Consider the following 18,240-nt stretch of genomic DNA (forward strand, 5'->3'; position numbering starts at 1 on the left):
GCCACAAAATATCAAAACTCCCCGGAGTTAATCCTAGGACTATAAACAAGTATTTTAAACGAGTAAAAGAAAGGGGTAATGAAGAAAACCATCCAAGAACTGGCATACGGATAGAGAAAAACTGACAGCATAGTTGAATCGATTACTTTTTCGAATGGTCAGAAAAAACCCGAAGGCAGACTTTGGAAGACCTTACCACTAAATTTAACAACAATTCAGTGGAAAATATTTCCTCCAGGACTGTCAGGAGAAGATTATTTCAAAATAGATTTAAAAGACATGTTGTTTCTGCATGTTGTTTCTAAAAAAATACTATCAGGAGAGAGAACAGATCTCGGCGCACCGGTTTTTGTAGGCAGACATTGTGTTGGACAGTTGAAAATAATTGGTCTTAGGTAATTTTTAGTGATAAGACAAATGTGGTTCTAGGGAAGGACAAAAAAATTATGTGTGGAGAAAATCTAACGAACGTTTACTTGGTGAATATTCACGGACAGAGAGAAGCAAGGTACGATATCGGTTATGGTCTGGGGCTGTATAACTTATAATGGTGTCGGGACAATTACACTTGTCAATGGAAATATGATTTCCAATAGCTATATTGAAACCTTCATCAATAATTTGTGGCCAGTCATAACAAAAAACTTCGGAAACCAGCCATGGATATTTCAAGAAGAAAATGCCCCATGTCATGTTTCAAGACAATGTAATGCCTGGAAAGCAGAGAACAATATTCATACTTTACCTTGGCCAGCACAAAGCCCAGATTTTAACATTATAGAAAATGTATGGAGGGTTCTAAAAATCCGCATCCGTAAATGAAATAAAAAACCAGTCAGACCTTGAAAGAGTAGTGACTAAAATTTGGGCATCACCTCCTTTACATTACATTTAAAGCCTATATCAACGTCTTCCGAATCGAATTAGGGCTGTAATCAAAGCTAAATGATACATCACTAAATACTAGAAATTTAAGGTAAGTGAGTATTGTTGTTTGTAAGATATTTAAGTTTTACTTTACAAAAGCCAAGTTCAAGATTTAAAAGCGACGGCCATTTTGGGAACTAAATTATGGCCAACAACTGATATTTTTAACGAATTATTTGTGCCATGGCTGTCATTAATGTCTCCAATCTTCATCAAATGTGTTCAAACGTTGATAGCTGACTTCAAAAAACGAATGTAAAGAACACACTTTGGACGTTTAGATGGAATGCAACATTTAAAGTCAACGTATATTTAAAAACAATATTATCCCCATGCTCTTTTAAGTAACTAGTATATTATAAATTAATTCTCTTAACTAGAATTTTTAAACATATATCTCAGAAATTGCAAATCTAACCTATTCATGTTAATTTTGATACTTTTTTTTCGGATGAATGTAAATTCAAGGGAATAGGGGATAGTTAATATCCTGTAAAGACCATCGAGTCATAATGAAGTTTGTTTAGTTACCAGATATTGTCACAAGACTACAACCAATGTATCCATTTTAAATAATATAAGGGTTCTGCTTTAGGTTTGCGTACAAACATAAAACACATTTGCTACAAGACTGCCATCCTTATTACACAACAGATGCATTTCTTTTTTAATGTTTAAAGCAAACTTTCTCTTTTTCACTGACAAAGTAATGAATTTAAAAATGAATGTTGCTGACTTTAACACACGGAATATGGCTCAGTTTTGGATGCTTCTTTTCCACCAAAAGAGAAAAAAGTAATGGTCTGTGACACATGATGTGACATATACTCAACTAGAAAAGAAACTTAGGAAATGCATCATAAAGGTGAGAGTCATCTTATGTGTCAGAGCTTTACTTGTCTTTTTGTTCTGACTCCTCAAACAAATGATTTACAGGTACTCAAGCGTTACACATCTGATCTTTGAAATCCCCTAAATGGTCCATACCATGCATAGCGATTCCCTAAACTATGAATTTGACGTGCATGTATGTTATGCTACATCTACCTTGACTCAAAATTAATGCATTTGGGCAGAATTTATATCAATTTAACACAATAGATCTTAATGAAAAAACTTCAATGTTTAAATTCTTATTTTTTTGTCTTCCTAGTTTGAACAAAAAAAGGCAGAAGCGGGAAAATGATATACATGTTCATTGTACATTTTTTGGCAGCATATCCCTTCAATTCCACCACCAAATGCTTCTTGATGGTACTGAATAATAAACTCAACTAGAGACGAGCTCGTTGCAAGCAACGATTAGGTTTTCCGTCGTAGCTGCGTCATACTTGTGACGTATTACAAAAAATTGATAGCTGACCATAGTACAATATTAGATGTGTAAACACTGAGAAACAAAGTATGATATATCTGTGACCGCGTAGATTTTACGGTGATAGAGAATTCGTCTGGATCTGCATCGGTCGTGTGCAGTACGAACCGGGTGAGGGAATGTTTGCGTAAAGTGTATAACGTATAAGGTTGTGGCGCGCTGTGGGCCGTAAGCTAAAACGAAGGGTAGGTTTGCCGTATTCCCGAAGGTCCACCAGTATACAGTTCCAGAGAAATAAAGATTCCACATTATTGGACGAGACTCAACGATGGCAACATTATAACAATTTAACAGACAGACATGTTACAAACAATTCGGATATGGCCAGTAGTGGTCTCCGGACTCAAGACTCTGGGTGAGTCGGACGTGGCCGGGGCTGGCCGCCGTATTCCAGACTGCGCATTGACAATTGTACATTACTATTTATAAGAATCTTAACAATGAGTATAAATTGACAGGTAATGATATAAGTAGGCTGAGTGAAAGGTTCACAGATATAAAAAATTAAATAAACTCAGTGAGTCTTTGATGTCCAAGAAATGAAAATCTGATAATTGCACAATGTTGTTTTAAGAGATTAACAGTCCTTGAGACATGACACTCTGTCTCTTTGAAATCACATATAAAGTCTGAAAAGTGTCAATCACTAAATAAAGAAGTAACTTTGTAAGATATAAACTTTGAGAAAAAATTACGAATTTTACAAGTAAAGTCAAAAAAAAAAAAATTATAATTGAACAGTGCATTTTGCACGATGATACTACATGTTTATAAGCAAATATAGATCTTAACACGTTGTCTCTAGTTTGATTCGCCGCATGTTATTCACAGAGTGGGACTGTGGTTATGCCCGGTGCGAAAGTAAAAAGACCATTGGCAAACGTTTTACATGCATTTTTATCGAACGCAAGCGCCAATGAATCTCTTAGTATATATAGGGAGATCCTGGAAATTTTACAAGGGGTTTTGAAGAATAATTTTGTATTTCGAGGAGTGGGAACATGCGCGGATCAGAAAATTTTTCCGGGGTGGGGGTTGAAAAGTCAGACGGTTATTTGAGTTTGCCAAGGGATGTCCGAGGCATATTTGTTAAGTTTATAATGTACACGTAATTGAAAGAAATTTCGCTGGGGGGGGGGGGGGCTATGGAACCCTTTCCCTTCTAGATCCGCGCACAGAGAAGACCGATGCCGGTAATTTTACTATAATTTTAACCATTTTTATTTAAATATTCATGTTCAAAATTATCAGAAAACCAATATAACCTTTCAAAGCAGTTAAAACTTAAGATACGAACCATTTAGTCTCGGTGAGTATTGCGTCCGCGTACCAAAATAATAGCAATTTTCAAGAAATTCGGATGGACGATCTGTGTCCTAGGTCGTCCATCCGATTCTTTTTCTGACTAAAAGCTACAGACCTGCAGTTAGAGATTGTCAAACTCTTGTTGATTATGTCAATTTGTTTGTCTCAAAGAATCATTTTTTAAATCAATAAAGTTTTACCTTAAAAAAAAGAAAGAAATCGGGCACAATTTTCAATGTGAGCATTTTACAATTTTATGGTCTAATAAAATTTCAAGAAACAACTCTTCATTGCTTTATCCGAAATATTGCATGAAAAAAAAATTACATCGCATTTTTTAAATTACAAAAGGATATTCAAAATGAACTTGGATTAACAGCTAACAAACAGGCATAAAGAGAGACTGAGAACCAATTTCTTCTCTTTTTTTACATCAAAAGAAATTCAAAAATAAATCAAAATATATTTTTTCTTTGTATGCGTTAATGAAAATGTAGATCAGCAAGGGGCTCTTTGTCGTGCAAGCACCTACGTACATATATAATGTAACAGATTGTTACACGGGTCTACAACGATGACAAATATCGAAAAGGCAATATTGTGGGTGAAGGATGAATGTGTAGTTTGTTTTTGAAGTTTATTTTTGATACATGTAATTATATTTATCTGGATCGGTTATGTTTGTTAGTTTGTTTTGTTTATTAAAGAGGGTAATAAAGAAATGAGTAATTTCCAAGCACGTAGCATCGTTTTTCAAAGTGGGGGGGGGGGGGGGGCAAACTCATCCAACAAATTTTCACAAGCAAAAAACTGAATTTTTTTTTAAAGAATTTTCCAAAATTTTTAAAATTTCACTCATAATATCATGATTTTCATACCATTCTTTTTACATGCTACAAAAAGGGGGGGGGGGGTGGGGGAGGGGGCAACTCCATGATAATTCAATTTTTTAGGTAAATTTTAAAAAAATAGTTGCTGCGAGAAAAAGTGGGGAGAGGACATCTTTATGTCATATAACATGTGAAACTGATTTCATTCCACCCACAAGCTTGAAATAATGAAATAATTTTAATGAAAACAATATAAATAGACGTCATAAATCCCATTTCAATCGACATATTACCACTTGATTCTGCGCGTCTTTTTAATGAATTTATAAACAGCGGCAAATTCTAAAATGTATTTTTAAAGGTAATGTTAGCTGCAAGTCTGTAGACCTTGTATGAAAAATTTCGGATGGTAGTCAATTTTTCCGGGATACAGACCGAGCGGTACATATGCAGTTAAGGTAACTAAGAATGATTCCAATAAAATACTTTGTTGAGTAATGCAAGCTTTTAAGAAAGCAATACTTATATTTGTTTAAAATATAACACCCAAATACTTCGTCTTACATTCGCTATTTGTAGAACAAGCAGAACCAGTATCAGTCTGACCGGCCTCACCATATACATTGTTGGAATTTAATTGTCCTAGCATTGCATTGCTCTGCATGTACACAATTTCTTATAAAAATTAAACACTTAAAGTGTTCATCTATATGGCTACACATAACGTACACACGGGATTCAAAATAACCAACACGGAAAACGGTAAAGAATTCAGTTATTGATTCTACATTTTATAGAACTTGTAAAAAAACACATTGCGGGTCTGAATGTTTGTTGATATGTCAATCTATCAATATACAGTTTGTTGATTATTTTCGATTGCTAAGACTACAGCGTATTTGATGAACATTGAACAACATTTTTTCCATGCCACTTTTTTCCATGGAAGATAGCGAATGTATACAAGTATAAAGCATTTATAAAATTTATTTAATTACCTCTTTAGAATTGTGTATGGAATAAATAATTTATAAGTTGCTGCTGAAGGTTGTTTGGTATTTTCGTTTGTAGATGTTTTGCAAGTAAAAAACCTGAAACGCGCGGCAGGTCATAATTAATATCCCTGATAACCGTAACTTAAAACTAGCGGCTTTGGATTCAAATATTATCGTATACGAATATTAAGTTCACTTTTTAAAATCATCTCCACGATGATAATTATATTATATCCAACGCAAATCAGTATTTTTTTTTTTTTTGCTTTAAAAGAATTGTTCTATCGGGAGCAATCCCGCGTTCGTTTAAATTGCCAGCGTACATTTGTCATGTCAGTAATACACATTGTGCTTTATAAGGCGGCCGTGTATACGTATTGTAGAAAAGTTGAGTTTAATTACCATGTATTGGAACCATTTTATTAACACATCTCCCAGTACTGAAACAATTCAAAATGTCTCTGTTACAGTAACACAGGGGGGAGGGGGGGGGGGGCGACGCGTTAAACGTGTACGTCCAGCTCTACAAGCACATGTACTATCGTCAAGGCGACGGCCTGAATACAGCTAGCGACTCTCCTATCGATCGGTTACCTGAGTCTCGTAATGCATCTAAATATAGACAGGGGCACAGTTATGAAACAAACAACAAAAATAAGGTCAAAGAGGTTCATCTATATGAAATGAAAATGTACATATGAATAAAAACATTTGGGAATTCTATGTGGAATTATTTTTGCGCACTACATGTATCAGTTAGTGCATTACAAGAAGCCCTTTCATAACCTCATAAACGTGCGCACCCCCACAAAAATGGACCGAACTGACAACAATTGTTTCTGCAAATACTGACTATAAATTACGAAAACATTAAATTGAATACTATAGAAAGATTCAAAATTAATTTCTTTACAACTTTGCTTCAATAATGCATTAGAAATTTTTATTCCTTTTTAAGTTATTGACAAGAAACTTTGGACGCATCTAACTCCCTAATTATAAGGGCCAGCCCTTTTTTCGGCATACCGAATGAAAGGTCTGAGTAAGACCAAGAACTTTTAAAATACATGTTATAACAAATTTTTATCAGGTAGAAAACTAACACGGAAAAAACGCGAATTTTTTAAAAACAATTTCTTACCTTTGTTTCAACATCTATACCACCCCTTTTATTTGCATTTAAATAATTAATAAAATATATCTCGCACAAATTCAATGTATTAGCTTCCAAACCAGCCCATCTTTGAGACTCTGCAAGTCATCGTTAAAGCTAAACCCCCTGGACAAAAGAAGTCGTTAAATTTTACTAAAAGGGGAATAACTCAAAACCGGATAGGGATTTTCCTCAACTAAAATGTACAACGACAACATCACGCGGCATGTTATCAGTCCTGAAAATTTCAAAACAATCGGTGAACAAACGAGCGAGATATTAAGGATCAAAGTTGGCGTCTAGAAGAAAAAAAAAATAAGAAGAAATTTGAAAATTTTTCAGAATAATAGTAAGGTTTTCCGCTCCCAGCGGAAAACCTTAATTAGATTGTTTTCTAATGCTTGTCATACGTAAGGATTCTTTTAAATGAAAGCTCCATGAATCGTATTGCTCAACTGAGAATTAATAATAAAATTTGACCTCACGTAATTACTTTACCATAACAGATATTAAATAATAACATGGGGATATTTTAAAACGGAATTTTTAAAAAACATTAAAAAAAAAAAAAAACAAGCGAGGACGTCATTTTTGTTATCTCTTCGCTTCGTCAGCTAATTTCTAAGTTAAATTGTTATTATATAATACTAGACATATGCACCGATTAATATACATAGATTATGCATACCTTTTCATGTACTCGATAACAAAAACACTCTATATTATGCAATTGAGATTAAAAAAGGACTTATTGTCTATATATCTCGCAGAAGAATATCCGTGAAATTCCTGTTTATCATATGCATGCTTTTTTTTTAAAGAAAAAAACCCCTGGATTTTATACAAAACTGAGTTTTGCTACCATACGGATCATCATATCAAAATATATGTATCGCTTATATTTTCCGAATAACGCACCCAGTAAAATTAAGTGAAAAGCTGATACGTGGATGGTGGACATTTTTTGGCTGATTACACGTTAATTATCCAATATCAATATCGCCTGCGCCTGATTTTTTATGGAGACACTGACAAGTATCAGGAGACTTTTTTGTAAACAGGCATATTTTCTTTGAAACGTTATTTTTGCCAGCGCCCCCCCCCCCCCTCCCCAGCTTTATGTGATAAGATGATACGGTAAAACTATTTCAATTGGCACTGATTGTACATGTATCATAAACTGTAATGTACTTTATCGTTGATCTTAGCATGATTTTATATAAATGTAATATTTTCAATCTGAACTTATTTTTGATTTATTTCGAACAAATCGAATGAAGATATAAGATTGGCGCTGTTCAATATTTCTAAATATGTTAAAATGTTGTCTTTCAAATATTAAGAACGATAAGATTTAATACTACAAAATACTTTAGATAGGCACCACATACATGCATAATGTTCACGATACTCATTAGGCCGCGCAGGGTGGGTTTGCTTATATAATGCATATATTGCAATTGTACATGTATACATATTTATATAATAGTGTTGTGCATGTACTATGCCTTAATAGTAGTCAGGGTTTGATACATAGTGCACGAGCCGGGGGCGAGTGCACTATGTATCAAACCCTGACTACTATTTAGGCATAGTACATGCACAGCACAACACTATTGTTATTATTATGCCGACTGTTGAATATACTGACGTGCTTTGCTATAAGTAGCTGTGACGTTCGAGTGTTGACAAGTCCCTAAAAATAATCACCGGAAAAGCAAGCGTTTGGTTTTTGTTTTTTAATTAATCAATTGATTTGATTGTTTATTTAATCAACAAGTTGTTGTACAATAAAAAGTCATCAAGGGTTTATGTTCTATTCAAGAAATGAGAGACATTTGGCCTTACCGAAAAATCTTGAACTGTTTAGCAGACGAAATCTCATTGAATTCTTTATCAAGCATAATTTAAAAAAGTGTTTTTGTGATTCTCATGTAGAATTTCTTTGAGAACTGTTCAATCAATTTGTTCAAAAGTTTATAAGAACATTTTTACTTTAAAATTACCGTCAATAATGAAGTGTTTTGGGAAAAATGAATAATTTAAATTGCTTGATGTTAGTCGTATATCTCTACGTTTTATATATATAAATACCGTTCGTTACGATAACGGCTAATTTAGCGTAGCGGTAACGCGTTGGGCTTCAAGCTGGTGTGAGATGGAATCCCGCTATCGGCACTAGAAAGATTTTCGTTGAAAACATTTGCCGTACGCTATTTCGGCATAGTACGCTTACGCTATATATATATCCTTTGATACTATGCGAAAATAGATGAATATTGAATATATAGTGGCAAACTGACAGAAGGCACAATAATTTATTTTAAAACTAGTTATTGCATGGAGAAATTTTATTTCATAACGAATATATCTGAGAACCCAGGTAAATACCAATGCAAATACTGTTTCATACTATGCATATACGAGTACATGTACATATACTTACTAGTTACTGAATTATTCATCATCAATTTACAAAGTATGCATGCTATTTATAGTATTTGCATCAGAATGATCTCATTTAATTCTTACAAAGTACAATGTCATGAAATCACTTGTTAAGTATACAGGTATGAGCCTCAGAGCTGACCGGAAATTATAAAGATATCCCGTTATTTTTTCTTTTTATAATTGAAACAAAAGAATATCGCAAGTAACCGAATGAAGAAAACTAAAAAAAAGACATGAAAACTAGATACTGTACAATTATTTATATGGTTTTTCGGGGGTTTTTTGGGCGTATTTGTTTGGATGTCATTTCGTGGATGTGTCTGTTTTTCAGTTTCAATAAGGTAAATCACTCTTTCAAAGTTTCTTTTGTCGAAGATGTAAATACATGGTGGAGGAGGGTTATCCAAGAATAACACGAAAATTCATCCACCATGAATTCTAATGATTCCACAGTATTTAGATCAATACGTACATGGAGAGGTCAGGGAACCCGGCGCAGACGTTAATTTAGAGACAAGATACCTTCATTTAATTATAAATGAAACTAATGTACCTGTATGTGAGTAAGTTTCCTTAACTTTTGAAAAAAATGGCATTCATATTACATTTAGCCCTAAAAAATGCAAACTGGTTAAAATGATAGTGTTTTTTTTACAGATTAATCTGTAGTTTCTGAGGATTAAGGGTAAATCTCAATAACTTTCAACCAGCCCTTGTAGTCAAAGTAATTTTTACGACATATAAATGCAATACTTTGACCAACTCTTCAACTGACAAAAGTCTACATGTACATTGTATATCATTATATAGGGAAGTTCTGCGCTTTTTTAGGATTGAACAATGCAACTAATCGTTGAGCACTGTGAGATATACATTTGACTCTTCTCCACTTCCTGACTCCGCCTTGCTGCTATATCTATCAGAAGGTGTAACGTAAGCTTCCGACTCTATCGAAATCAGTGACGTCCTAATTCCGGGATTCTCGGGATTTATCCTTGAAGGTAAAACATAAGAATAGTGCGACACATTTTGATTGGATGATTGGGAAACAGTGTGTGGTTCTAGATGAATGACACTTTCCTTCTTCTTTTGAAAGATTGTCAATGCTATTTTAATCTCTCCATCATCAATGCTTGATAAGGTTTTTTTTCCTAAATCATTTGTGTGTTTAAAAGCACACGAGAGATAACGATTTTCATCAACATATTCCCGTAACCTTTTATGTCTCCTATACAGTAAACACACTAAGAGCGTTAGAAAAAATATGATCAAAATAAGACATCCCATGGACACTGCAATAGTCACTGATGGAAATGATTCTTGATTTGGCGATAAATCATGGCTTTCAGTGAATAAACTACGTTTAGAGGTATAATAAAGAATTGATGAAAAGGAATCAGTTGTGGTCGATTTTTCGTATGTAACCAATGTGGTTAAATCGGTCTGTCTCTCAGTATGGCTGCTTGTTTTATAGTGTTCTGTAAAATTGAAAAATTGAAAAGCGTTAGATTGAATTTTTGATTTACAGATGCTTTTTCTTTCTCTCGGTATATCTCCCTCTCTCTTTGTCTGTCTTTTTCTGTCTGTCTATCTGTCTCTCTTTTTGATTCTCTGACTGTCTGTCTGTCTGTCTGTCTGTCTCTCTCTCTCTCTCTCTCTCTCTCTCTCTCTCTCTCTCTCTCTCTCTCTCTCTTTCTCTCTCTCACCTGTTGGCGTGAAATATTTGGTGCACCCAGTTGATATCAAGCAGAACTCACGAGAGCAGTTACAGACACTTTGGCACTCTAAGCCATACAGAGGGTAGACACATGGAATTTCACATTGTAGACCGACATATCCTAGAGGGCAAGCTAGTATATCAACAGCATATTTAATTTTCAATAATACAAACAGTTATTAAAAAAATGTCTAATTTGTCGATGCTTAATTTAATGTAACTGTGTATATATATATATATATATATATATATATATATATATATATATATATATATATATATATATATATATATATATATATATATATATATATTAATAGATAATTAAGGTATCTTTTTAACTCCAAATACTCATATGATATGTAAGTAATATACATAATACATGTATAAGTACAGAAAATACATGCTTCACACATACCAAAAGTTTTAATGTATTTTACGACATACTGTTCAATAAAATAAAGCCGATGGAACAACGTTTATAAAATATATCATTGCTAGTATAGCCACAGAAATATTAAGTAGGTCTTTTTGAATAGCCTAATATCTAATTTAATTACGAGTAAGGGTCAAGTTTTGGAGAATAAATCTGATACAAAAACCTTTCGTACCAATGCAATCTCCAATAGTGTTGTTCCAAATAAAGCCTGTGCAACATCGTATTATTCCATTCACAAGTCTGTCAAATGTAAGCGATTAAAAAATGTAATAAAATATTTCTTAAACTTTAAATAATTAGCCATTTTGATGGTTGTGTCTTGAATATATCATACTAGACTATGTATAGAGTTTTAACTGAAAACATATCTATGTTAAACTTACCTTTTCACACAATAGTTTCGTGCAACTGTAGTTGCAAATGATATTAAGATACAGCAGTTGAACAATGTAAACTTTTGACGAGTAACATGCATCCTGTTCAGTTTGTCGCAAATAAATCCTGACCTGTATAAATGAACACATAATTTGATTAGAATTTCCAAATAGATTATGTAGCATTTTTTAAGAAGCGATATTACAAAAACACACAATCAGATAAGTTTAGATTAAAATGTAATAGTGCTATAATGATCACCAAATCAAATTTTGATGTAACAATTACACAGTAAAGCTGGCACATATTATTTAGGGCCTTATAACGTATGGCACGGAAGTTGTTTGAATTACACGATGTGCTATCAGTTTTCAATTTGTATTATTTTTTGACATCGATGCAGGCACACTTCAGATAACTGGTTTTTTTTTAGAATCACAATATAATCTAGTTTTTGAATACTGGTACATGCAATGTGTTTGATCAAACATCATAATTGAAAAAGTGCGCTGCCACAATACTGTCATGCCTGGGTAGCTTCTACATGCAATTTCAAAATGTGTCTTTGACATTTTGAAATCACGTAGAAAATCTCTTTAATCTTATGTTAACATTTAAAACATGTTAGGAACTGTAAAAATAATGAAGAAAATAATATTATACAATAAAATATGATTCAATATCTTACGATGGTACAAAGCAAAAGCTATAGATTCCACATGTCCCTCAAGCAGATAGTTTGTTGAAGTCATACATGTCCTTGAGTTGTAATAAATCTGTTTTTAAATCTAGAAATTCCCTTTGAATCCCCGTGCTAATAGGGACGCAATGAGCATTTAAAGACATGTCTTGGGTTTTAAAAGGAATGGAATGAGTTCTAAAAACAGTGCATTCATTACGTGGCTGAATGTATATCAAAATAACTTATCTTGTTCAATTTCCCATTCGATCGATCTCAAAAAATAATTATTCAATTTCTTTTTGTGTAAAACGTGACATACACCAAATCATCATAAAATATATGTAATATTTTCCATTATTTACGAATATGATTTAATTTTGTAAATTTTTGTATATTTTGTTCCATTCAAAAATTGAAAATTTGGATTAAAATTGAAAATTTTAAATAGTTACATGTAAAAAGAATGAGAATAAAATAATGTTTCTATCACAGAATGCCTAGTTTTATTGTATTAATACATGTATAGCACCAATACCAGTATTTTATACGGTAAGTTTGATGAATTTGAACTCGGGGAAAAAGCCACTTGTAAATCTGATAAAGAGAACAAGATGATGTATTCATTTCCACTTTGTAAGTTTGTCTTTATGTCTCCTAAAGGTAATTATCTAACTACTGATTCCAACAAACCATTATTACGTCTTGGTTGATTTCAGTAATCAGTTTACCGTTCTCCACGTTTGGTTTTAAAGAATGTATGTAGAAAATGAAACGTTTCTTGACATTTTATATTAAATCAGGAGAAGAAAACCATTTTTAGAAGCTGCTATTTTTGGATAAATATTGTTAGATTTTAAAATACAAAACCGTTGAAAGTATTCTAAAGATAATGAACGTTAATCCACATTAATATCGACATATGTCCCATACATTTTTGTACCACCTTAATCAACTATTTATGGAGAGAGAGAGAGAGAGAGAGAGAGAGAGAGAGAGAGAGAGAGAGAGAGAGAGAGAGATCCTAAAAAGATGTTTATACATAAACAACGCTAAACTTGCTTTAACAATGTATGATGATATAATCGTCAGTAAATGTCGACTTTTTTGTTCCCAAATAATTTCTCTAAAGAAATTCTTGATAGCCGTTTATACTGTAAAAAAGTGAAATTGATTTATTTTGAAAAGCAAAATAACCCAGATGGTTTCCGACACCCATTTGAAGAACAGGATGCCCTTTCTCAAAGACGAAGCGAAACATTAAATGTACAAACGACAACTATTATCTCAACCAATGATTCTGGAGTTGACACCAATTATCCCTTTTCATACAAGTTAAAGGCTCTTGAGTATTCTGATTAAGTTTACAGCTGCGAAATTTTAAGTGATAAAAAATGCACCCCTCTGTAATTTTGACCAAAATTTGCATATAAAAAGCACGTAAAACCTTATAAAACACCCCTTTTTTAAGGAGCAGTGTTTCTCTGCTGTTAGTTTAACGATACATGTTTTTGAAAAAAAATTACACTGATTTTCAATAAACTCAATATCGAAAAATGCAAATGCAGCAACGTTGAAGAAATAAAGCTCTGCTTGATGTAAAAAAATGAACTAAGTCTAATCATTATAAAAAGAATAAAATAAAATTAGAAACCCTAGCAGTTAATAGAGAAAGCAAAGCTTAACAGTTTCAGCAGTAGAACAATCAAAATGAAAAGTATATGGGTAAAAATGTTTATACACATTTTTATTTGATGGTTAAAACATAATGAAGCGGTGATTGTTAGTTCAGAAAAGCGAGTTGTTGTTTTGGTTTGTAACAAAAATTACTTTATTCAGCAAGAGTTAGCTTTCTTTATCATTAAATATTGAACGTTTTACGTACCGTATTAAAGTTTACACTAACTTCAACATATTCTAAAGAACATTCTTTTTGTTTTTAATTTGAATGGATAAGATAGTTGCTAGATGGGTTCCACATGTTGTGAAAATATAAATGTAAACCATAAATATTTGTTATACAAAAATGAAAATGAAATAAATGTTTGTGGGATTTTAAATTTTTATTAGTTAGTATTATCATAATTTAGAGATATTTAATTGGTTTTGAAATAAGATTTCATTTTTAGTTTGTCTTCCTATAGGTGTTCTCTCAGAAAAGAAAAATAGATATTTAATAAAAGACATCTGAGATTATATTAGCTTCAGATGATGTGAACCTAGTGCATGATTTGATTATTATGACGATACATTTTTTTAAATTAAAAAACAATACCAATGCAATTGTATTGGGTATATTACTTGCACCATAATTAGTTTTCTGCTAATTTCTTGTGATATTATGTTAAACGAACTCACAGGTGTCTAAAAGGCTTCAGTGTGAATAAACCAAAACATAACTTCATGTACCTTAACCCCTTAACATTGGATTGGTCCTTTGCTTTGGATATATATAGGGATATACTACATGATTTTACAATGGAAAATCCACCCAGCTATGCTACAAATTGTTTATGACCTGTACATTAAATGAAGGTACGTTTAGGTTAATAAAGAGCCTTATCCAAGTTATAGATAAAGATCACAGTCATTGCTTCAGTTCATAAAACAGTTTATCTTGATTAGTTTTCTGTAATTGTCAAGTTTCCCATAACTGTATGTACCGTTGCAGTAGTTAGGGATTGATTCGTTTAAACTAGTGTCAAACAATCCTTCTCTCTTGATGCTACGTCCCTGTAATAATTGTGAGTAAACAGATACAGAGTGAGATTATTGAACTTTAGTGGAAATTTCTGCGCTTATATACTGTAGACGTGAAAAATATTACGGTGTTTTTAATTTCACTATGTTCACGGTAAGACAATTTTCCGTGAACATTAAGCCACCGTGAATATTGAGCTGTGCATTCACCATCTCCGTGTTGGCGGCCATTACAGATGCTTGTGTCCTTGAGCGGGGCCTAAGTTATAACTTGTTTATCGTAATCATTGTATATTTAATATTCGTTAAAAATAGCTAGAATGAGTATTACGTTAATTCAATACAATTAATATCATAATTAGACAACTATTTATAACGGAAGATTCGTTTCATCTTTATCTCTGTGGCCCTTTCGAAGCCATTGTGAAACCGGGTGCTAATTGTCGCTTATTATCTCGGACATACCTTAGGGCAAAGACTCCTGTACAACCATGACGTTTTCTGTGATCGGCATTCACATTTAGCAGTTAATTTTAAGATTGATTGATTATTAAGGTGTACTTCTTTTTAACAGATTATATGTGCGTTTTCCCCCACCTAATTTTCACGCCCAATAATCAATTGCGCATTATACACAAGTGCTTATTACATTTGAAACAAACTTGATTTATTATTCTCATGGCACTTAACGTGAATAAGGCTTTAATTTTACTTTATTCAAAAGAAAATAATGTAAGTTACATGATGCAGGTTCATCACTCATCAGATTTTTTTACAATCAGGATTTACCTTTCTAGCATAAGAAATCGATTATCCGTGAAATTAAAAACACCGTGAAAGGTACTTACACAGGAAATCGTGAAATATTAGACATGTGGAACTAAAGACGTTTACAGTACCTCATGTTCAAATAAATAACCGGCTATCAGTTATCCATTTCTGGATATACTAGCTTTATTTTTTTTTTCATGAAATGTAATTAATTCAAGTCACTCATTCCGTTTACATTAGCTGCATGAATTAACACCAAATAAGTTTCTTTAACTTTCGCATATAAACTCACACTATAGTAATGTCTTGTGTCATACAGCGCATTTATATATTAACATTTTCTTTTTATACCCCCGCTCCGAAAGAGAGGGGGTATACTGTTTTACCCTTGTGTGTCTGTCTGTCCGTCTGTCTGTTTGTCTGTCCGTCTGTCTGTTTGTCTGTCTGTCTGTCTGTCCGTCCGAAACAAAAATTTCTGTCACATTTATCTCAGCAACTATTTATCGCAGATGCTTAAACCTTTTACACAGTGTTTGTTAAGGCATGCCATATCGTGGAATATATTTCTGTACCAATCAGACGTCAACTTCCTGTAAAATGACGACTTTGTTTATTTTTAGCAAACATTTTCAAAAAAAATTTTGTCAAAGAATTCTCAGCAACTATTTATCGCAGATGCTTGAATTTTTTACACAATATATGTATAGGCATGCTTTATCGTGGGATATATGTTTGTATCAATTGGACGTCAACTTCCTGTTAAATAATGAATTTGTTCATTTTAGCAAAAATTTGCACACAAATTTTCGTCAAAGATTTTTCAGCAGCTATTTATCGCATATGCTTGAAATTTATACACAGTGTTTGTTAAGGCATGCCATATCATGGGATATATTTTTGTACCAATCGAACGTCAACTTCCTGTTAAATGACGACTTTGTTTATTTTAGCCAAAACTTTCAAACAAAAATTTTCGTCAAAGATTTCTTAGCAGCTATTTATCGCAGATGCTTGAAATTTTAACACACTATTTGTTTAGGCATGCCATATTGTGGGATATATTTCTGTACCAATCGGATGCCAGCTTTCTGTTAAATGTCGACTTTGCTTATTTTGCATATTCACATCAGAGCGGGGGTATCACTAGTGAGCATTGGCTCACAGATATTTTGTTAAATCTGCTTAAATTTGTAAACGTAGACTTTTTTTAATGATCTTTACAAAATTTACTTTATGAGATGCGCGATTCAACTTACGAATACAAAATTGGTGATTAAAAGACTAATAATTATAGTTCTATTTTTTTATAATAGTGTTTAACATTTAAAAATAGCACGTTCTTACTATTCTTATTCCTATATTTTAAAGTTATCGGTTTGTTTATTACTGTACATTGCACTTCATGTCGAATTTATAATGTAGACTTAATATTGTTTCACTTTCTCATACGCTATTAAACGTTTATACAAATCTCCAATACTTTTAACCCTTTGTTGCACGTTTCATAAGTCAGTGCCTTCTATCAATCAAATTATTGCAACATGCCTATGAATTTTCAGGACAATCCTTGTATGTGTATAATGAGTGAAAAAATAATGTATAAACTCTATTCTATTCTATTTGAAAAACAAACCCCGAGATCTTTGATAAGTTATCTCTCTACTCCAACAGCTGGGACATAGAACATATCTGCACTCCAACAGCTGGGACATAGAACATATCAATAATGAAAAACCATTGATTATTGGCAACATGAAACAGGGCACATCGTTAATGGTCTTTTGCAATTTGCGATGGTGCAATTTGGCTATATTTGTTGAAAGCAAATTGTTTAAATAGCAATAAACTATACCGACTCATAAAACGATACAACGATAACATTTAAAAACACGTCAGGTAGGAAAATCTATATCATCAATAGAGCCTTTCAATGTAAGAACCGTTCATATTAAATGCAATGCAATGCCGAAGTGTTTATTTTTTACTTGTTTTACCATTTTCTATTATGGGTCTACCGATAGTATCTTAGCAACAATGTACACAACATCAATGATTCAGAAGAACATAAAAGAAACCAGGGGCTTCCAATGTATTGACAGGACGTATGCCAATAACATTTCTACTGTATAAGCATAAGCCGTTGCGATTATAAAAAATTAATATGAAAAAATCATTCTAGAAAAATGTTTACATCTTAAAAACACAAGTTCTTAAAACACATTAGAAATGTTTAGATAATGAGATTTTAATTTGTAGATAAACGCCCGGTGGAAATTGTTTATATTTCTGACAAGGGTAATAATACATATATTTTAAACATTACATGTGTAGCCTTTCGATGAGGTCAATACATGGTTTTATAGACCTGATGAGAGTACATTGACCGAAGACATCGCTATTGGTTGAAATACTCTCATTTTCAGGCATGTTCACGAAAATTACCTAAGATATGATTTACATGTGTTCCTAAAACAAGACGTAGGAGAAAAGTTAGGATTATCCTAAGATAAACTTATGACATAT

The 18,240-nt window shown here is 32.7% G+C and overlaps 1 protein-coding gene across 2 annotated transcripts; it reads right to left on the reverse strand.

Annotated features, from left to right (window-relative positions):
• Nucleotides 1–9,020: 9,020 nt before the first annotated feature.
• On the reverse strand, nucleotides 9,021–12,379 carry LOC117686160 (uncharacterized). 2 transcript variants are annotated; one of them, XM_066071778.1, is made up of 5 exons: nucleotides 12,256–12,379; nucleotides 11,576–11,698; nucleotides 11,365–11,432; nucleotides 10,743–10,874; nucleotides 9,021–10,514 (listed from the first exon to the last, which is right to left on the reverse strand). In XM_066071778.1, exons 2-5 carry the CDS (start codon nucleotides 11,665–11,667, stop codon nucleotides 9,883–9,885), a joined length of 924 nt encoding a protein of 307 aa, XP_065927850.1. In that variant the 5' UTR covers nucleotides 11,668–11,698; nucleotides 12,256–12,379; the 3' UTR covers nucleotides 9,021–9,882. The 2 variants fall into 2 exon arrangements, with proteins under 2 accessions (XP_065927850.1, XP_065927849.1); XM_066071777.1 differs by having other exon boundaries at nucleotides 9,022–10,514; nucleotides 10,743–10,886.
• Between the last annotated feature and the right edge of the window lie 5,861 nt (nucleotides 12,380–18,240).

The sequence above is a fragment of the Magallana gigas genome, chromosome 9, assembly GCF_963853765.1.
Source record: "Magallana gigas chromosome 9, xbMagGiga1.1, whole genome shotgun sequence".
NCBI lineage: Eukaryota > Metazoa > Mollusca > Bivalvia > Ostreida > Ostreidae > Magallana > Magallana gigas.

Excerpts from the sequence above, each read along its gene's own strand:
- LOC117686160 (XM_066071777.1), bottom strand. The coding sequence starts at position 11,667 with ATGCATGTTACTCGTCAAAAGTTTACATTGTTCAACTGCTGTATCTTA. Across the intron at positions 11,433-11,575 it reads CGAAACTATTGTGTGAAAAG|ACTTGTGAATGGAATAATAC; the intron begins GTAAGTTTAACA and ends TACATTTGACAG. Across the intron at positions 10,515-10,742 it reads CAAATATTTCACGCCAACAG|AACACTATAAAACAAGCAGC; the intron begins GTGAGAGAGAGA and ends TCAATTTTACAG.